The 22,793-nt window shown below is 36.8% G+C and overlaps 1 protein-coding gene across 3 annotated transcripts; it reads left to right on the forward strand.

Annotated features, from left to right (window-relative positions):
* Positions 1–1,877: 1,877 nt before the first annotated feature.
* ARPP19 (cAMP regulated phosphoprotein 19) lies at positions 1,878–20,832 on the forward strand. Of its 3 annotated transcripts, none has more exons than XM_019747089.2 (4): positions 1,878–1,952; positions 2,155–2,223; positions 12,565–12,687; positions 16,679–20,832. In XM_019747089.2, exons 2-4 carry the CDS (start codon positions 2,179–2,181, stop codon positions 16,847–16,849), a joined length of 339 nt encoding a protein of 112 aa, XP_019602648.1. In that variant the 5' UTR covers positions 1,878–1,952; positions 2,155–2,178; the 3' UTR covers positions 16,850–20,832. The 3 variants fall into 3 exon arrangements, with proteins under 3 accessions (XP_019602648.1, XP_019602649.1, XP_019602650.1); XM_019747090.2 differs by having other exon boundaries at positions 1,894–1,947; XM_019747091.2 differs by lacking the exons at positions 1,878–1,952; positions 2,155–2,223 and adding an exon at positions 12,358–12,494.
* Positions 20,833–22,793: the final 1,961 nt, after the last annotated feature.

Here is a 22,793-nt window from a genome sequence, read left to right on the forward strand (position 1 = left end):
CCATCATCACAGAAAGATCTATTGGACAGTACTGATCTAGAATATATGGATGGCAGTTAAAGCTATGAGGGTGGAAGTGATCTTTTGGAGAGGGTAGAACTAGAAGAGAAGGGGAGCCAAGGACAGAATTGTTACAATTCTCCCATTAGGAGGCAGATAAAGACTCAACAAAGGAGATTAAGAAGGACTGGCCAGAGAAATAGGAGAGACTAAGACAATGGTATCCTAGTGACCAAGAGAAGAAAGTTTTAAGAAACAGGGTGTTGGTGATCAGTGTGCAATTTTAAACATTAAGGTTCATGGTTGATGATGCAGAGGGGTGTTAATTGGGGAAGGATGGCTTCCCACTCAGGTCCCCACATTGGGGTATTGGCCTTTGTGAATTCTCCATTGACCAAAGTCAGCCTCCCAGAAATTTAACCTTGCCCTCATGCTATCTTTCAGGAACATAGTCTCTTTATACAAAGCCAGGTATAATGATTTTTTTTTTAATGTGTATGTGACTATCAGATTTTAACCCATACATTGATATGGGATATAAAGAGGGTGCCAAAAAAATATGTACACGTTTTAAGAAAGGAACACTGTATTAAAATTGTAATACTCAGTATATACTGATAACAAAAGATGAATACAAGTCACGTTTGACTTCTGCAATTATAAGAGGTGATCAAAGTGGTTACCATCAGCATCCAGACACTTCTGATCACGGCGAACTACTGCTTGAGCAACGTTGACCAAAGTGTCCCCTTGTATATGTTTTTTGACACCCCCCCAAATTCCAGAATGCTAGTTTATTAATAAAAATACAACTGTTAGATGCTCCAGTTAGCCTAACTAGTGCATTCTCCTTTCTGAGAACAAATTTAGTTGAGCTTGCAAAGTTTCTTAACTGACCCAGCTCAAGCGATATCATTGTCAAAGAGCTGGCCTCTTGAACCCTTGTATTTTAAATACTTTATCGCCAGACAAATCCCTTCCTTTCTCCTAAAGGAGTGTAGTATAACTCTCATTTTTTAAATTGCAATCCTAATACAAGTCTTCTTGTCTGAGATTCTATAAGGACACCCCAGTTGTTTTGATGGTTTCAAAATTTCCACAGAACTGCATTCATTACCTGTTTCTTTTCACTAGTTCAACTCTTAGAGGGCAATCTTATTTGCTGGTTTCTGAGAGCACTTCATTGGAACAGCCAAGTATTGCCAGTAGTTACGTATTCAGATGGCAAGTAGAGTGAGGATTAAATGTAAAGCCAATGAATTCAGCAATTAAGAAAGTCATTGGAGGAGTATGGCACTAGCAGTCGCAGTGAAGTTGTGGCAGTAGATCCCCAGGAGTAGACAAAAGAACGGACCTTCGTCAGATATTTATTGAATATCTAGGAAATGCTGGGTTCTGGGAGTGAAATACAAGCAAACCTGAGTGATGTAGCTTATCTGAGCAGGAAAAGGGACATTAATAAAGTAATCAAAACATTTACTGTCTAGTGATACAGTGTGTGTTGTTGAGGAAGAATACAGAGATGTGATAGCATTTAAGAGGTGGAGTTGACCTAGTGTATGGGGCTCAGGACGAGCTTTCCTGAGGCAGTGATGCAGGACTGGGGATGTGAAAGATGAACAGGGTTAAGGAGGTGAAGCTGAGGAGGAAAGACTAGTGGAGGGAAGCAGAACAGAACTTTGGAGCGCCCAGAAGAAAATCTGGGTGGCTGCAGAGCAAAGGACGAGGAGGCGATGGGACGAGGAGAGTATGAGAAGATGGAAACACTAGTAAACCTCCTGGAACAGAAGAGATCAGAATAGGCCGGAAAAGGCGGGGAGATGCGGCTGCACCTATAAACTACAAGTCCCAGAAAGCATCGGGCGGACGGATATGAGGTGAGGCGCGAGCCGCGACCTTTGAAGAAAGAAAGGAAGTGCTTCGGCGTCGCTGAGCCGGAGAAGAGGGGTAAGGTAGGCAGGGGCGCGGCGCGGGAGGGGCGACCGGGTCGCTGGCGGGCCGGAGTCGCTGATCGCTGCGGAGCTCCGTGTCGTCATAAGGCGGCGGCCATCTTCGCGGGCGGAGGCGGCCCGGGCGGGGGCTCGGCGAGCGGGGACGGGAGGGTTTGAGGTGGCCGGGCGGCCTCGGCCACCCGATAATCGCATCTTTTCCCAGTGTCTCGTCTGCAGAGGGAGCAGTATGTCCGCGGAAGTCCCCGAGGCGGCCTCAGCGGAGGAACAGAAGGTGAGTGTGCGCCGGGATCGGGCCCGGGAGGCCCCGAGCCGCCCCCACAGGGGACCGGGCCTGGCGGGCGGCCTGCTCCCGCCGCGTGCGGAGGGGCGCGCCCGGCCCGGCCCCGTGGCGCCTGATGCAGAGTGGGTTGCGCCTCGGCTGGGAGGCAGAACACTCGGGAGTCGGCTGCCCGCAGTAACTCTGGTAATTAGCGCCAACGTGGTGAGAGTTTGAACCTTCTCCACGTCTTTCCTGAAACGTGCCGGTTCTGACGCCTCGGTGGGTCGCGTTGGTCCTTAATCACTTCAATATACATAAGGGCCCAGGACTCAGTCCTTAACGCGTGGAACCTAAGTTTTTCCGTGGCTTCACTTCGCTTAGGAAATTTTATTTCACCCTTGAAAAACGAACTCTCCTATTGTGTGCGTCCTCTTAGTTCCAAAGGCGGTGTCGGGCGGACCTGGGTTGGAATTTCAGTTCCAGTCCCTGTTAGCCGTGTCATCGTAGTTATTCAACTCTTCAGGCTTCAGTCTCCTAATCTGTAAAATAAGAATAATAGTTCTTGCTTCGTACGGTGGTTATGAGGCTTATGAAGTAGGTAATTTACAGTATTTAGCGCCGTGTGTGCTCAAAAATGTGAGCCAGTGGGATTCGCATATGGTAATTGACTAAAAACCTGAAGGTTGGAATATAAATTTTTTTTACCGACTTAGTTGATCAGGGTTTTCGTGGAAACAGGACTATTTTGTAACTCACTTTAAACATCTTTTTAATGTAGGGAAATATGCCACGATTCGGTGTGATTCAAATTAACAGATAAAAAGGCTTTATATTTTATCTAGGCTAGTGCTAGCCCCTCCCACCATAATTATTTCTGCTGCCCTGCCCTCCTGGGTACTTGGGGCTGGCCCACAAAAGTCCATGATATCTTGTCTCCTAGATTGTTTATGGAGATTTACCAACACGTTCTTTAAAAAATCAGACTGCATATCATAAATGGTATTTGGTCTAATGCTTGTACTTTGTTAGAGTTTCTGCTTACTGTTGCACCCATGCCCTTCGTCAGGTTGGAAGTTGATAAGGGTTCTAAACCTATTCCATAGGTTCTTAAACCATCTTAACTTTTCCTGGGTTGGATGGTTCTATTGTGATATTGTTAAGTAACTGGAGAAAAACAAGAAAATAGCAATTGCGTAAATAATAGGCCAAGGTACCACATTATTTGGGAATATTCCAATGAAAACAATGTTGGATATTTTTCACACTTTGTAACGTAATGGATTTTGAGGGCAAAAACTATAGTTTAAAGATTAAAATCTTTATAGTAATATTAAACATCATTTATTTATTGTAAAATATTTATCATGATATTCATTATTGCTTGGGATTTCAGAATCCAGAAAAACAAACCCATGTCTGTGCTGTCTTGTCCTAAACACTGAAATCAACCTCAGTTTTGACTTCTGATGTACAATAGCGATGTAAGTTTTTCAAATGAGATTTGTTAGTATGTTGCCCAAGTGTAGTGTTGATTTCTATAGTATAAAGGCTTGGCAGAGCCTAATAGTATGTCTCAGCAGTATTAAGGATATCTTGACTGTTTTCTCTTCTTGAGTGTCTACATTAAAAATTTATTTCAGGTCCTTTGGTTTTAGATGCTGCTGTCATTAATACCAAAGAGTGTTAGTAATGTAATGTCCCTTCTTGAATTAAAGATTGGCTGTAGATGTTGAGTGCCTGTAGCATGGATACCATCCCTAAACATGAGGAAAATGTGCACAGTCACTTCTGTGTTCCTATCGACCAAATCACCTGGTTCTTCTATTTGGAAGAATGGTGATATGACCTAAAAAATTGGATTATTGTCTGTGTACCCAGTTTACCTCTCAATTACAGTGAAAGTATTTATATTTAGGTAAAATACCTTTACAGTTTCATGATACATTAGCCTGTTGCCTCTGAAAAATTAAGGTGAAGAGATGAGCTCTGCAGAGTAAGAGCTAGATCACTATTTCTCTACCTGAGTAATGTGTGCACCCTTGTTAAGAGAAAAAAAGTGTATAGACCACTTTTTTATTGGGATGTTAATTAAATATATACAAGCTTAAAGATAAGTATAAACTCCTATTTTTTAGACTCTAAAACTGAAATAAATCAAGTACAAACAAAACCAGTTTAAATTATTAATTCAGAGTGACAAGGTATTTTGGTGAAATTTTCCAATGTATTGAGAATACAGTAGCAGTCGGTAAAGGGCAGGAGCTTTTTGAATATGGCAAGTTCACGCTCACCAACACCATATGATGACTCAGTACTCCTTTTTACAAGTAAGCTTTACGGTCATTAAACTGTAGAGTCAGGTACGAGGTCTGACAATTAAGTTCGCGAACTCATCCTAGAAAAAGTGCTATATACCTGATTGTTGAATATCACTACCATCGCCTTTGAAGTACTTCCCTTGGGAAGCTATGCACCAATGCCAGCGCCTAGTCCACCCTTCAAAGCAATTTTGGAACTTTTTTTTCTGGAATGTTCATCAGAGCTGTCATCGTATTACCCTTGATGTCCTGAATGTCATCAAAATGTCTTCCTTTCAACATTTCCTTTATCTTTGGGTAAAGAAAGAAGTCATTGGAGGCCAGATCAAACGAGTAGGGAGGGGAGGGTGTTCTAATACAGTTATTTGTTTACTGGCTAAAACCTTCCTCACCGACAGTGCCGTTTAAGCTGGTGCATTGTCGTGATACAAGAGCCATGAGTTGGCGAAAAGTCAGGTCATAACTTTTTCACGCAGCCTTTTTAGCACTTCCAAATAGTAAACTTGGTTAACTGTCCAGTTGGTACAAATTTATAATGAATAATCCCTCATATTAAAACAGGTTAGCAACATCGTTGCAACAAGTTCACAAACTTAATTGTCCGACCTCGTACATCATTGAAATTGTAATTCAGGTTTGTTCTTTTCTCATCCTGGACTATAGGAATAATACTGCTGAGTCTGTCATCATAGATGAAAGCTCAGACAAGGAAGTCGCACAGCACTACTTAGATACGAGATGGCAGTTCAGACGCCCTAGAATATGCTTGTATTTTTCTTTTAGGTTATCACTGAAATAGAAACAAAACATTTTAGCAGAGACCTCATGGGTCTATTATCTATGAATTCCACTTTGAATACCACTAAGTTAAGACAGGCATGCACTTTGGTCCTGGGGGTGAGAGGTTTGCAGAGATTTAAAATACATAATTCTGTTTTCATTGTGAGCATCTTAAGTTCAGGGACCCTTCTTTTTTAATTAAAATGTATTGGGGTGGCAGTGGTTAGTAAAATTACATAGGTTTCAGGTGTACAATTCTGTAATACATCATCTGTATATCACATTATGTGTTCGCCACCCAGAGTCAGGTCTGTCACCATATATTTGATCCCCCTTACCCTCGTCTACCACTCCCCTTCCCCTTTATCCTCTGGTAACCACTAAAATATCATCTGTGAGTTTTTGTTTCTTTTCTTTGTGTTGTTCCTTTGTTGTTACAGTTTTATATCCCACATGTCTCGTAAAATCATGGTTCTCCCTGGACCCTTCTTTATCTTTTCTCTCATAGCATCTAGCATAGTACCGGGCATTATTCAGGAAATGCTGGTTGAATGAATTTTTCTCAGAACTTTTCAGTTGAAACTTGCCAGAGTATTATTCCAATACAAAGACAACGCTAGTACTACAGTTAAAAAAAAAAAAGAGAGAGAGACGGATAGACCATGGTGATATAAAAACCTTAGCTTAGACCCACTTAAGTCTGAATGAAAGTAGAGGAATGAAAAGGGCAGGGGATTAAGAAGTATATAAAATAAGTCATGGGGATGTAATGTACAACACAGACTATAGTCAATAATATTGTAATATTAATAACTGTACAGTGACAGATGGTTACAAGACTTATTGTGATCACTTTGTAAGGTATACAAAAGTTGAATCAGTATGTTGTGCACCTGAAACTAATAAAATACTGTATGTTGAATACAATTAAAAATAAATTTTTAAAAAGTGGAGGGATGTGTATATACAGAGGGTGCTAAAAAGTGTATACACATTTTAAGAAAGGAAATCTGTATTAAAATAGTAACAATATATACCGGCAACAAAAGATGAACACAAGTCACATTTGACTTCTGCAATTACAAGAGGTGCTCACTGGTTACCATCAGCGTCCAGACACCTTTGATTACGGCGAACTACTGCTTGAGCAATGCTGACCAAAGTGTCCACTTGTATACATTTTTTTGGCGCCCCTGGTATATTCTAGCTTTTAAAAGATCTCAATAGCGGGTTTTCTAAAGATTTTATTACAAGATTCATCAAATTAGTAAGATGTCTTGGAGGAGGCTAACTCAAGTAGAGGTCTCAAATATTTCTGTCAGTTTAAAATATGTGTGGTGCTTTTTTTGAATGATGGGAGAGGAAGAGAACTGTTTAAATTACCTCCATGCACCAACAGTAAAGAGTGGATATAAATTGATTTCCTAGTTTCCCAGTTTTTAAAAAAGTGCAGTTAATATTGGCGTTTTTCTGGGGCTAGTTTCGACACTACTTTGGTAACCAAAAGGCTAAATAGTGCTTTCAGTTCAGAGCACAAGGTGCTACTTGGGTTTGTGTGCAACCATTCATGCTTAGCAATCTAGAGGTAAACCTTAGGAGTTTTGAAATGTTTCTTGCTACCTTACCAGTTTGCTATACAGCAGTTAGGCTTGTCTGTTGTTTGTGAAGGACTTGAATATCAACTTCTGTTGTTGAACCTGTAAGGTCCAAATATTTCAAAGATAAGCTAATGGTGAAACTATCAGGTGTTTAGAAGGGTCTTTAACTTTATTGAAACATTTGGAGTACATTGTATTTATTCATTCAGTAGACTTTTATTGAACAACTAAATGCTAGGCATTAGGCAAGAAGCAAGGACTTAAGAGGACTACAGTATATTTCCATAGTGGTTGACTATATTGATACCTTCCTGGCAATTTCCTAAAGGATTTGTTGGGTTTCATTAATCTCTTCTATTTATTCATCAACCATTGCATCCATGAACATATTGCTTGCTTAGTAGATAGAGGAGAATTTACTTAGAGTGGTCAGGTTTGTATTGCTGTTGTTGCTGTGTAATTTCTCTGCTGAATGCTGAAAAGTGATACCAGTAATTCATACTTAATACCAGTCCATGACAGACTACAAAATAATCCGTAATCATGTGATAAAATGTCCTTTTTATATGTATGTACTTATACCTTATACCCTACCTACTTATAGAAAGGATAACTAATGTATTTCAATAGAATAGTTCACAAAAATGCAATTGCCTAACACAAATGTTAGGCCCTATGCTAGGTACAGGGTATACAACGAAGATTATTTGGAGGCTTAGGTACTTGTCAAGGGGATAAATATGATGTAAAATACAGTTTAAAATGTCTTTTGTATATCATAAGCATGTATCTGTTAGAATATCCTGGGTTTCTGCTTTCCCAGTTTCTAGTCTGTAGTCAAAAGTTCGAGAATGCCAATGATGCTTCTCCTAACCCCCCCCCCCCCAACCAAAGGTATTATCAGCTAAATGAATCTACTCCAGCTTTTATTTCTAAAAAGTAGTAAATTGCTCTATAACAAGCACAAAGGCTTCTTGGAGAGTAAAATTTCAAAACCAGGTTTGAATTTTAGAAAATACTTCTTGGTTAAGTTTGTCATTTCCCCCCTTTGTTGAGCCCTCTCTATTGTGTCTTTGTTTTCTGTTCATTAATTTCTGCTTTTTATTTTCTCTTAATCTCTTTGGGTTCCGTTCTTTGTCTAATTTCTTAAATTAGAATACGTAGCACATTAAGTTTTAGGGTTTTTTCTCTCTAATATAAGCCCTAAGGGACACTTGTATCCCACAAGTTTGCTATTTGTAGAATTTTTATTATCAGTGAGTTCTGAGTATTTTCTTTTAATTCATGTGATTCCTATTTTAACCGTGAATTATTATTACTGACTTTTAACCTCAATTATTAGTCATAGATGGTGGTTGGGATGCAAATGATTAAAGCTTGCTGTATGACCTAATATTTAGTCAACTTTTCCATTTTTGCTTGAAAAGAATATGCATTTCCTAATTGTTGGATAGAGAATTAAAATCAAGTACCTCCACTACTTTGTCTTTACCTATCAATAATTGAGGAGGGTGTGTTGAAATCTATGCTGATAGATTTGTTGCTCCCTGTAATTCTGTCGATTTTTGCTTTATATATTTTGAGAATTTTTATTTAGAAGCATGAATATTTAGATCTTCTATAGCTCTAATAATGCTTTTTTGTCTCAACGTCTCTGTTATCTGATATTAATATAGGAGTACTAGTTCTATTTTGGTTCGCATTTGACTGGTATGTTGTTTTGTTTTTCTGTATGTTTCAACTGTGTCCTTATGTGTTTAGATTTTTTTTTTTTTTGGTACTCAGCAGGTGGCTAGATTTTATTTTAAATTCACCTGCTAGACTTAAGTGGACAGTTTATCAGTCCATTTTTGTTTACTGTGGTTATTGACATAGTGGGTTTTATTTCTCCCGTCTTTCATTTTGCTTCTCTTTGGTCTTTTTTTTTTTTTTCTTGCCCTTATCCCTCTTTTTTTTTTCAAATTGATTTCCTTTTCTTCCATTTTACCCCCACTATTAGTTTGGAAGTTATATACTTTGTTTTTGTTACTTGATTGGTTCTCCTTGAAATTTTATGCATCCTTAAAATGTAAACTTAATATCATAAACCCTTTTCTAAACAATGTAGGACCGCAGAACATTTAAACTCTAAAAATACTGTACTGTCATATAGTATTTTTGTTCTGTTTTTAACCTCACATATTAAGACATTAATATTAAAAGTGAATGTGTCAATTATATCTCACTAAAGCTGGGGGAAAATTGGAAAAGTGACTTGTTTGTATACGTGAACATATACCAATTTCTTTGTTTGCTATTTTCTTCTGTATCTCAGACTTTTGGGGGGATTTTTTTTTTCATTCTAGCTGAAATAAATGCTTACAATTCCTCTGAAGGATGTTCAGAAATAAGCAGTCACACCAAATTCTGTGTCCCCTTTTGCATTTTTTAAGCATAACTATAGGGCTAAATTGCTTATTTTACCTGAGTTTTATCAGTGTCCTGTCTGGAGGATAGAAACCATTATGGGTATTTCAAACAGAAAGGGCTGTGATTTAGGGAATTATGTTACAAAGTATTAGAAGAGATAGAAGAGCAAAGGGGGAAGATAATGTTTCCAGAGGCGAGGGATTGCAGAATGCTGTTGAGAGCATTATTCTGAACCCAGTGTCGCCCACCCACTCTCATGTAGCTGCTAAGTATCCCCCGATTATCTGCTCCGAGCCTCCGGAGCTCACAGGGTCTGCACATTGTTGGTGGCATCACCAGAAACAGAGTGGGTTCTTTCTCCCATGTCTTGTGATCTCGTGTATGTACCATTGGCAGAACCTAATAGGAATTCAGTCTAGGAAATGTAGCTTCAGGCTTCTAACTAGTGATTCGGGGAATTGTTTAGAGAAGGGTATCTGGACTGAATGCCAGTAGACATAGTCTGCCACCTGATGTGTTATTTATACTTCACAAGCAAATCTGTAGCTGTGTCGAAACATTGGTGAATGTCCAAGCATTTGAACTTGCTTAGAACTTGCCTAGAATTGTCTACATCTGCAGAAGGTTAAGAGTGTTTTCATATGGTCCATGAAAAGTATTGTGGACATCTTGATGGTATTTACTATGTTTAAAACATGTGACTTTGGTCATAGTCTCCCCTTTTAGTGTTCACTGCAGCTGAAATGCTGACTGAAGCTATGAAGTTGCATTGAGCAGGGACTTGCCATTCTGCAGTGTGTTCGGCAAGAAAGTTCAAGAGTTGGTTTGTTTTTCACATTATAAATCTAAATGATATCTTCAGCTGTAGTTGCATTTTGCCCCAAACATTTTTCTACAGTAAACTAATTTAATTGAACATGCTTACTATTTTATATAAATATATACATAAATGTATTCCTTAATAAGAAAAGAAGGGAATGCCAGATATGATGGCATGTTGTATACAACTTTTCCTCTCGCATTTATAAAATGGGGGAAACCTGAAGAAACACTGCATACTACCCCTATACCAGAAATTTTAGGGAATCTCTCTTTAGATACAGAGAACTGATAATTCACATCAAACGAAGAAGTGGTGGAAAGCCCTCATTTCCTAGGCCCAAGAAAATTGGGTGGTTTTAGTGGAAATGTAGAACTCAGTTAAGACCCTTTAATTTAAAAATTCTGGGACTGAAAGGCTGTAATCAGGTTGGAGTCCTTTCCTACCTACGTCCAAATTTAATGTCAACCAATTCAATAAACAGCTTTACAGGGGAGCTCAAGAGTAGGTCACTCTTCCCAGTTCCACTTCTGAATTGTAGCACACAAATACCCCGGGGCCATAGTAGAAGCTTGTGTGAAGGCTGAACCACAGAGAAAAACTGCAGTGACCCAGCCCACCTCCTACAGGAAACTGGTAACCTTAAATTTATATTATTTCTCGAGCTTCTGTGATCAGTACAAGTGTAGTCATAGCTTACATGGGAGTTAGATTCTAAAGTTAGTAAGGCCAAAGCACATATAAGTAAAATCCCCCTTGAAAAATCCCAATGAAGTCTTGGCCATATTGGCAACTGCCCTGTCAATTCTCAGGTCAAGTAGTCACTTTGTTGTCTGGTGTTTGAACCGATGTCTGGGCTAATTCTTCAGTTGTTTGCCAGCTGAGATAGTAAGCTTGTGTTGTAGGGCCTGAGTTTTTCAGTACTGGAATGGTAGACAGTAAATTGATATGCTTACACTCTGAAAAATACCCAGGGATTGAGACTATCATTGGAACGTCAAGTTTGGATCACGCACCTCACACTTGAGCTCTCTGGGTCATATCCTTCCTGAAGGAATGACTGGCATAATCACTGTTGCTCTTTTAGAGCCTCTGTCTCTGACTGAGCACATGTAGTTGGATTTTTTGTGAATGATACGACCACTGTAAAGAGACAAAATCAAAATAGATAAATGAAACTGCAGCATAAAAGGAAAGTAGAAGGGACCATACACATAAAAGAAGCCCCATAGAGCAAGTGTATTTGGCAGTAGCAGCTTTATTCTCAAAATCCTTTAAGACTAAAAATGCGATGTGTAACAACACAAGAAGAAGCTGTTCAAGATGAAGGAGATATTGACTATATAAGGTGAATAAAGCTGATTATAAAACGTATGAATACAATTTTGAGGAAAATATGTGCAAAACTTGTATGAAGTTGTTTCTTCATTTCCTGGATTGATAAATGATTTATTTGCTGTACATTCGCACATAAACATTAGGCTTGGCATTTATGTATTTAACATTCGTGCTTTTTGACTATTCATAAATAACCTAGGAGAATTGAGATATGCAGAGGTGTGTCATTTTGCTGAGCTGATATGCGCAAATGAGTTCATTAGCTAGAAAGTGCACCTTGCCATTGCCCGGCCTTCCCTATTAGGGCAACTCTGTTTTTCTTGATTCATTCTTTCCTCTGCAGTACTTGCCATAAAGCGATAACCAGCTTCCCTATAAAATTTGGCTCTTGGGAAAAAAGTCGACTGTCTCAAGGCTGTCGTGTTAAAAGTGAATAGCCTAAAGACATTGACAGCCCTTGTTTAGAAAACATTTTTTTGATACATTAAAGATGTAATCTTTAGCATGAAGATCATTAAATATAGGGGATAATTAGAAAATAATATACACAGACGTGAAGATTGACAATGTTTTTCTCCTTTACAAATAGCAAGGTCTTCTGTATTGAGTTATTCAGGGAAAATGTGCTGGTAAGTAAGCTGCTGTTAATTTCTATTAAAGAATCTTGAGCTTCCAATTATGCATGATTTTGGATAAATAAGTAATCAAAAAGATTTTTTTGTATTTTAACAGTGTTAAGATGATTCTCTAAATATAGACAAAGAGCTGATGAGTTCCATAGAAGGTGACTAACTATAAATGTATTATACGTGACTAGAAAGTAATGGCAAGCAAGACTTCAGAGCTGAGCTATCTTGATATTTTTATCCAGTGTGTGGGGTGTTACACATGCATCACAGCTATAATAGAACTATCACATGGATCATTTGAAAAACAAGATAGAGATGTTTTAAAAGCTCCTGTGCTCGATTTCTTAGATGCTGCATTATATGGCATTTGACAACTAAAGTCAGAATCCAGGTATTAAAAGGTAAATTATTTTAAATAACTGAATTGTAATAGAGAAGTAATTTATTTAAAAATATTTCAGGAAATGGAAGACAAAGTGACTAGTCCAGAGAAAGCTGAAGAAGCAAAATTAAAAGCAAGGTATCCTCATCTGGGACAAAAGCCTGGAGGTTCAGATTTCTTAAGGAAACGATTGCAGAAAGGGGTAAGTTCTTATGTGTGATCTTGAAATACTTAAGCTCTATGAACTCAGCGTGCCAATAGAAATTAAAAATGGATATCTGCGTCTATGGCTCTGCGTATATACCTTACCAGATATATATATATATAATGTTTTTTCCCAGTATTTTAGACTGTTCATGGTATAAAATATGTATGATAAGAATCAATTCTTTATCACTTCAACTGTAAAGTATTTCAAGCATGTAGAAAGGTGCAGATAATAATATAATAGAACCCATGTGCCCACTGCCCAGATTTAATGTTTAAATATTTTGCCATATTTACTTCAGTTTTATCTTTGTCAGAAAGAAAGTGTAGATATAGTTGTAACCTACCCTGTGTATATATAGTATATATATTATCACCTTTCTCCATTTTTTCCAAAAGCAACCACTATCCAGAAGCTAGTATTTATTCTTCTGTCTATATTTTTTCAAACTTTTGACTGTTTTAAAGGTGATTTCCATACAATATCCAAAAGTTTAAAATACTTTTTATTTGGACTAAATACGTATAGAAGCATACCTCACTATCTCCTTTACATAATGCATTTCACAGAGTTACTCTGATACAATTTATACATTGTATACTTAGTAATTTAAATTACTGAAAACATTTTTTCGAAATCTTACCATACTTTGTGAGGTAGAAACCATTATTTTTCAATAATGAGACCTGAATTGAGATAATGTCATGGTTGTTCCTTAGGTTTTTCTTTTCTACCCCCTTCCTTTTTTTATAAAAAAATTTAAGGGCTCCATCTTTAGTTTAAGCACATTTAAATTACCATACAGGGAGCAGGGAAGGATGAAATACTGTTTATGGAAGAGAGTTGTTTATTGAATCAGAGGCTAAATCATGTTTTTACTTAAAGGAATACCTTAAATATACTTGTAATTGCAGCTTGCTTACAAAAACGCGTGTGTATATGTGTTTATATTAGCTATCATTATATATGGATTATGTTCTCAAACCAAATTCCAAAAGGATATTTTTTCCAGCTCTATTGAGATACAATTGTCATGTAATATTGTGTAAGTTTAAGGTGTACAATGAGATGATTTGATACATGTACATATGTGACATGATTACCATGGGAAAGTTAGTTAACACATTCTTTACCTCACAAAATTACCATTTTGTTTCTATGGTGAGAACATCAAAGCCCTATTCTTATTAGCAGCTTTCCAGTGTACAGTCCAGTATTGTTAACGATAGTCACATTGCTGCATATTAGACCCCTGGAACTTAAAATTCAAAGTACCCTTTGACCAGCATCTCCCCATTTTCCACACCCATAGCCCCTGGCAACCACAATTCTACTCTGTTTCTGTGAGTTTGATGTTTTTAGATTCCACATATAGGTGAAATCATACACTGTTTATCTTTCTATCAAAAGAATATTTTAACAATTTTTTTTAAAGTGGCAAAATATAGAATGGTATTTTTCTTATCTTACATGAAATAATACATTGAAATAATAGGATGACAAGGAAGAATTATACCAAATATATAAAAATGTAAAATTTCTGTTCCACAGGAGGTAATAACTTCCACTGAGGAAATTATTACAAAAATGTCTCTATAATACACAAAGGGATCTTTCAAATATACAAGAAAAACAATAAGGACCCCCCACACCCCCGCCACCAGAAAGGATTTTAACAGGAAATACAGATATTAAACACACAGAAAAATATTTATCCATGATAGAAATCAATGAAGTGTAAACAAGAACAATCATGCCATAGTATACACCCAACTAAATTAGAAAATATTTAAATACCCATTGGTGAGGTTGAAGTTGAATGTTGCTAATACACTTTTTGCTGTGAGTAGCATTTAAAATTCTTGCTATTGCTTTGGAAAGGGGTTTTGGTCAAGATTTATAAAAATGTTCATGTTCTTTGAATGAATACTTTCTTGTGAATTGATCAAAGGGTATAATTCAATATAAGGAAAAAGTCTTTAAGTTTGAAGATACACTTTGTAGCTTTAACTATAATTAGAAGCAGCACCACTATTCAAGAGCAGAGAAATAGTTAAATTATGGTAAGTCAGCAAATGGTATCCTGGTATTAGTATTATAGGTGTAAATAGTTCCAAATGAGAATAAGCCACGGAATCAAGAAATAAGTATACAGAATTTCAGAAGGATTCTCTTGAATTGCTGTATATTATACCAGAATGTTAATGAATAAGCACTTTATATTAGGGAAATGAAGTCCTAATATTCAACCATATCGTTTCCTCTATGATAAAAGAGTTTTGATTTTTTTTTTTTTTAAGAAGTCTGCATCACAGAGTCCTGGGTTTTAGTTTTCCTCTGCCACAATAGCAAGCTGACATCTTTAAGTAGTTTCTTTTTCATTTGAAAGAATTGGATAGATATTATTTATATTAGGTTCCATTCTGTTTCACTGTACTTGTTAATGTCATTACGAGATGTCAAGGATTGACTCCTTTAGGCTTTTAAATATGATGTGTACGTAGTGACTATATAGACTGTCAGAGCTGGGAGGGATATCAGCCAGTGCTCTAGCCCATGTTTTGTTTGTTTATTTGTGGAGTTTGTGAAGTCCCAAGAAAACTGAGAACCCAGTTTTAAGAAACATGGTCTTAAAAGTTAAACATTGTCAGTTTAGCTGATCACTTAGTGTCAGTGCAATTATAAATACTGATGTAACGGTAGCCCCTGAATTTGGGTGAGAGGAGGCTTTTATAAGATTGTCATCCAGATGATCCAGGTAGTTTTGTTAATTTTAAACATTTTCACTTAACACAAAATTTTAAAATTGTTAAAAAAAAACTAATACTGCCTTCTTAGACTGTATCTGTCCCAGTATGAGAAACATTGATCTAGTTCACTCTCCTATCTAGGGCAGTTAAAATTGTTAAGCATTGATTTTAGTTTTGTCTGTAGCCACACAAAATAAATGTAATTCCTTTTCCCCAAGCAGAGTAGCCTAATCTACAGTTAAGTGAGAATTCCTTATGATGAACTTTTTTGCTTAGTATAAAATTAGTGTCATTAGAAACTGACTTGATTATGTTGGGACAATCTGCCTAAATTTTGCACTGTGTGTTAAATATCTCATTTTGTGCTTTTGACTAAACATGATAGGTAATGTCGGAACCCAGACAAGTTCATCTGTTTTCACTCTGGAACAGATAACTCACATAGATAGATTATCGTATTAAGGTTGCTCTTTAGCTTTCATCACAATTTCTGTTTTAGTGATTATTGTTACCTTATTCATCCCTCAAACTAAAAAAGAGTAATAATTGTACTTATTCAGTGTCTTAAATGAAAAATGGTGATGTAGGATAGAATTGTGCATTTTAAATGATGATTAATTTCTAGTGAGTTTATTTCTTCCGTTACCCTAGCATTTATATTTTAACCTTAATTTTGATTTTAGTGCACTGCTCAGGTTCAAGTAAATGATTTAAATCCTCGCAGAAGTGCTTGTCCTAGATGACAGTACCAGCAAGTATAAATAATAGTTTTAATAACTCTAAGGTTGATTGAAAGTGGGTGGCACATTATAAATACAAGTTGGTAAATTACGTATTTTTATTTTCAAAATCATTTAAGCAAGAATATCAGCCTGCTTTTTCTGTTAGTAAATGCAAGTTTAGCATTTCACTTTTTAAGTCCAGGACTGTTCATTCTCAGGTAGGTTGATGAGGAAGCCGATGTCAGTCTTAAGGGTTCCACACTGAAACCAGAATGATACAAGCCAGCCTGAAGAGGAGAGGGTTTTTGCCTGACTTCTCATTGTTGACTGGTGCTGGAACTCACTACAGAGACATAGCTATTTTCATCTCATTAATGTTTTTGTTTAAATTTTGTTAGACTAACTTATTTTGTACTGACTATATAGGGTCACATCTACATCTTAAACCATTGTAATTGCATATGAAAGCCTTGAAACTCATCTGAATTTTTTTTTTTTTAATTTTTCTTGTAGCAAAAATATTTTGATTCTGGGGATTACAACATGGCTAAAGCAAAAATGAAGAACAAGCAACTTCCTACTGCAGCCCCGGATAAGACAGAGGTCACTGGTGACCACATTCCCACTCCACAGGACCTTCCCCAGCGGAAACCATCCCTTGTCGCTAGCAAGCTGGCTGGCTGATTAAAAGAGCTGAACTGCATGAATCTTCTAATTCCCATTATTTTTCCTTACTATGTTACTTCCCCGCTTTTTATTTCCTTTCATTCACTAAGTCATTTGAGAGCGACAGCTTTGCAGGTAGCGGTAGTGTGTGCTGCTATTGTAAGGGAAGACACATGTGTAGAGTTTCTGATTAGTTTCACAGTGCACTGATGAAAACATGTTAGAGCAACATAAAGTAATCTACTTGAAAATAATTGTATATATTACCTAACTCTTTAGTGTAGAACTGGTCCTAACAACTACCAAGCAAGATTTACAATTTTAATGTTTTGGCTTTCTTTATTTCATCTTAATTATAGCTTTGTGTGTTACTCTTATTTAATATAATCTCTACTATATTGTTTTTCTTCTGTGTTATCCTTTCGGATTTTATAAAACAGAAGTTTAAGACCACAAGTTGGAAGAAAGGTCACATATTTCAAACACAAATAGATCGGGCTCCAAAAAATTTGTATTTCTGTGCTTGAACTTGAATGGCCTTAAACCTGTTTCAGCTTTAACAATAGAAGTTTACTTGGGCAATATTTGCCCGTTCTGGTGTAACTTATGTGACCCTATTGCTTAACAGCTGCCCTTGATGCTAACATTCAGTTCTATAGTTAGAATACCTTTTGTTGTTAAAGATGTGAATGAAGTATGCATGTGCATCGACTGTTGAATTCACTTTTGTGCCATTTTTGTAAATACAAGTTTTGCACAACCTCTCACAAATGTCTGTATTAATTTCACATATTAAAAAGTAGATGATGTGCCAACCAGAAGCACAAAGTTCACACACAAAACTCTGTATGTCATTAGAGCTTTTGTATAGTAAGAGTAGTTTACAATCTTGGGCTTATAGAATACCAAACTGAAATCTTTGCTCAGTCTGCCATAGACTTAAGCTTTTTCATTTGTTACTAATATCCATAACATTCAGTGGCCTTGTGCAAATATGATATGTTGCTTAGGCATATCTTTTGTCCTATGCAGAACGTTTCATTTTGACTTTTATGAAAATTACAATTCATGTAATTTATATAAACTTTTTAAATGTAGAAACTTTTTACTTCCACAGTCAGTTTTGGGGACACTAGAATAAAAGGCTTCAATACTCTGCCTCCTGTGGCCCCTCCCTCCTTTTTTTCTTGCTGCTTTGACTCAAGTCACGTTGGGCTGTGCTGTTCAGTCTGTTCGGAAGCATAGGTGTCTGTCCTTACCCTTGAAATTCGCTGTGCTGAATGCTGTATTTTATAACATACTAAGGATGTTTTCCTTATAATTTCTGTTATTAACCATTCTTAATCCTGTATTACTAATACTTTACAATTATTTAAATAAAAAGAACTTTATAATGAAACAAATACTTGAGAAGACTGGCCCAGGAACCATGTCAGGATGAGCTAAATTCTGGTAAATAATTTTAAGTAATTATGATGAGCTAAGTGAATTAGGCTTGTGACAATTAGAGTAATTTACATAAGTGGAACATGTTCATATTAAAATATTTAGGTATTTTGCTTCTATAGATGTCATTTTAATAAAATAGCCATTTAATTTTACTTGTTTTTTATCTAGTTAGTAAGAACTTGAACACACTTTATTGGGACAAATTTACTGCTCTTTTAGGAGCTCTTCCCGTAAGGTGTTGTGATGCTGTAGCATGATAATAAGAATCAGTAATTGGAGATGATACTGTTTTTCTCTTCATCTTTGACTTGCACAGGGCCTCCCTTCTTTGGGATCCAAGCATCTTTGCTGGATCTTGGCTCTTTGTATACCTGCTTTCCTATGACCCAAATCATCATAGATGGTGCCTTGAGCACAGCACCTGCACTTAAAGACTCTGCCTAACGCTCTGAGGAAAGCTTGTTGATCATCTTTCTGCTCCACCTGCCCCGAAAAGCAGAAAAGCAACTGTGTCAGTAATGTGCTAATTTGTCATTTTAAGAATCAGTTATATAGATATATTTGTCATAGGAGCAAGTAGGTTATTCCACAATATGTATAATCATTGTAGGATCTATTTAAGAATTAGAAAATACCTGAAGTAGAATTTTCTGTGATATCTGGTCTTTTGTAATGAATATGTGCACGCTATCACCATTAAATCTGCACATCAGAGAAGATTGATCTGAAAGAGAAACCAGTTATTCTTGATCGTGATAGGACTCCTGCTGTGGTTTGCATCAAGTGATGTAACCTCTGCCTAAGTTTTAGTTTGTAAAATACAATGCTAATATTTAACCTACCTCAAAACTTGTTGAGGATCTGTGAAATACTGAATAAGTGCCCAAAATAAAATATTGTTGATTGTCTTTATTAAAAGTAAATTTCCTCATTAAACCAATCTGCCTTCTATAAAGTTACAGTGCTTAAAAATCTCAGGATTTTTCCATTAGGAAAGACCTGTCATTAAGGATTTGTAGGTATAATTGCTTAGCCTCCGTTATTGGTGCTTGGGATAGAGAGGCTTTAAATTTTTCTATTTTTTGTTCTGCCTCATAGCTCAGTTTATTGAAATCACATTTGCAGGCTATTTCACCATTGCTGAAATGATGATTTTGGCCAGACAGCTTAATCGTAAATTTTTATGATTTCAGAGTTGTGGCTTGAGAAACGATTAATTGTAATCATTGTCCTGTTTGTTATAAATGAATGCTGAAGTAAAACCGAAGTTGGAGATAACAAATACTTCATGAAAATTGGCTAACGTCTGAAATAACCTGTTTCATGTCTAGTAGCTCCTATTTGATAGTACAGTTTAGAGAAATGTTTCATTTTTGAAAGCTACAGCTGACTAAAATAGTTCTTGGCTTGTTGGGAAAATAAGGATTCTTGGATTGTTTTGATACACTGGAAGGAGCTTGTTTGCAGTCTATTTACAGATTACTCAATCCTCTTGTGCTGCTGATTTAACAATAGGTCTTAACTCTTCATCAAGGAAGGCCTAGTAAGGCTTCTACTTGTTATTACAACAGTTGGAATTGCTGTTTTTACTTGATGTAACAGGATTATACCTCTAAATATTTATTGATACTTTTTACTAAATCAGACATGTATTCTTTCTCAATCCAAATTAGTGAAATTTTATCAAAACAAATATAATCTCCACTTAAATTGTGGTCTAAACTTGGTGTTTGGTGAATCGGGCAGGTAGCCCATAGAAAGAGCACATCTGAGTGGCAACTAAAGCAGTTTTTCTGGTGGCCTTTTCACATTCCCCAACATTCAAACACATTTTCACTCTTAATTTTCCTTATTCATGATGCTAATTCCAAAACCAGACAAAGACATTACAAAAAAATTATTCATTCCCCCAGCCTGGCTTATTTAAGCACCCGATGGCATTCATTAAATAGTGTTTAGGATTGGTGAATTACCTATCCTTAATATCCGTCCCAATAAGTGACAAATAAGGACACATTTTTCATTTTCTAAAACTCGCTCCTTATCTGGATAATGACTAATTTGAGCCACTGTCCCAACTCTGCAACTCAGCATCCACTGCCAGTCTTCCGCACCATACCTTGTAAAATTGAGATGAAAGAAATCTCTTTCTGGGATTGTTAATCTTAAGAATAAAAATTGATTTCAACATTGTTTTGCTTATTTCAGCCTTTTAAATAAGTAGGCCTGTGGGTTTTATTCTGCATATCACTGGTGGTCATGATAACCATTAATGTGTGTTTGTATTATGTTATTTATCAACTAAATAGCATTTGAAAGAAAACATCTAATTTCTTTAATATGCCCTCAAATCTGTTACCACACATCTATCATTTGTGATGCAATAGGACACTTCGTCTGTCTGTATTAAAAGGGCCAAGAGTAAATGCCTTTTTTGTTGAACATGTCTATATAGAGTTGGCAGTTAATGCTGAAGTTTGTCAAATAGCCCTTCCAGAAATATACTTGTGAAATATACAGAAAAATAAATTGATCTACTTAATTTGTATTGATTTAATTTGCAGTTTTTTTATTTAAATGCTACATTTTTCAGAATATTTTCTGAAGTTTATCCCTTCAGAGTTTGGCTACTACTATATGCAGAAGTAATTTAATTTTGTAGTCTTCAGTTTTAATGTGCATTAATGAGATCCTAGCAATTAACTTTTATTATTTGTAAAGGCTTGTGATTACAATAACATTAAACGTTTGCAGATTGTAAGTTTCCATGACATGGTAAGACACTAGTACAGTGGTGTCAGAAATAGAAAGATGGATGAAACAATGAGCTTACATTCTGAGAAATAGATATACTGGGGGTGCCAAAAAAAGGTATACAAGGGGCAATTTGGTCAACATTGTTCAAGCAGTAGTTCCCCGTAATCAGAAGTGTCTGGATGCTGACAGTAACCACTTTGAGCACCTCCTATAATTGCAGAAGTCAAATGTGACTTGTATTTGTCTTTTGTTATCGGTATGTAATATTACAATTTTAATATAGTTTTTCTTAAAATTTGTATATATTTTTTTGGCACCCTCTATATGAGGTCTGACAATTAAGTTCACAAACTCATTCTAGAAAACGTGCTACTACATACCTCATTGCTGAATATCACTACGGTCATCTTCCAAGTACTCCTCTTGGGAAGCTGTGCACCTGATACGAGTACCTGGTCTTCCCTTTAAAGCAATTTTGGAACTCTTCCTAGAATGGCCATCAGAGCTGTCATCATATTACCCTTGATGGCCTGAATGTCATCAAGATGTCTTCCTTTCAATATTTTATCTTTGGGTAAAGAAAGAAGTCATTGGGGGCCAGATCAGGTGAGTAGGGAGGGGAGGGTATTCTAATACAGTAATTTGTTCACTGGCTAAAAACTCCCTCAGAGACAGTGCCGTGTGAGCTGGTGCATTGTCATGATGCAAGAGCCAGGAACTGTTGGTGAAAAGTTCAGGTCGTCATAACTTTTTCACGCAGTCTTTTCAGCACTTCCAAATAGTAAACTTGGTTAACTGTCCAATTGGTACTAACTCATAATAATCCCTCTGATACCAAAAACAGGTTAGCAACATCGTTTCAACAAGTTCGCAGACTTAATTGTCCAACCTTGTATGACGATGCAGCATGGACTGCCCCTTCCTCCACCCCTGTGGGTACCTGTTGCAGTGAGCTCCCCAGGCCCGGAACCGTATTTCATTCATGTCTATTAACTGCTGTTACATAATAGGACCTCAATAAAATTTGCTTTTAAATTTGAATAAAGCAATGACCAACCACCTTACTACAATTGCTGATCCTCTCACATTCTCTCTTTAATTTCACCTTTGCACACTGTTATGGGTTAAATTATGTCCCCCCACCCCCCTAAAAGATGTTGAAGTCCTAACTCCCAGTACCTGTGAATGAGACCTTATTTGGAAATACCGTCTTTGCATATGATCCAGTTCAGATGAGGTCATTAGGGTGAGTCCTAATCCAATATGACTATGTCCTTACAAAACAGGTAAATTTGGACTCAGAGACATGCACGCACACAGGACACCACGTGAAGATGACATGGGGGTGATGAAGTAGAAGCCAATGAATGCCAAAGATTGCTAGCAAACCACTGGGATGTAGGACAGGGGCATGGAACAGATTTTCCCTCAGCTCTCAGAAGGCACCAACTGCCAGCAGATTCGTCTGGGACTTCTAGCTTCCAGCTCACACAGTATGTTACTGTATGCCCCCCAGTTTATGGTACTTTGTTCAGCAGTCCTAGCAAACTAATACACTGATTTCTAATTGTCAGTCTCCCTGGCTAGAATGTAAGCTCCATGAGGTCAGCCATTTTGTCTGTTTTGTTCACTCATGAATCCTTAGCAAGTAGAACAGTCTGTGGTCTCAGTATTTGTTCAAAAAAGTCATTCACGAATGTTTTGGAGGAGAGGAATTTTTCATATTAATTTCTACATTGTTTTCATTTGGAAATAA

Source organism: Rhinolophus sinicus, linkage group LG03 (genome assembly GCF_036562045.2).
Source record: "Rhinolophus sinicus isolate RSC01 linkage group LG03, ASM3656204v1, whole genome shotgun sequence".
Taxonomy (NCBI): Eukaryota; Metazoa; Chordata; class Mammalia; order Chiroptera; family Rhinolophidae; genus Rhinolophus; species Rhinolophus sinicus.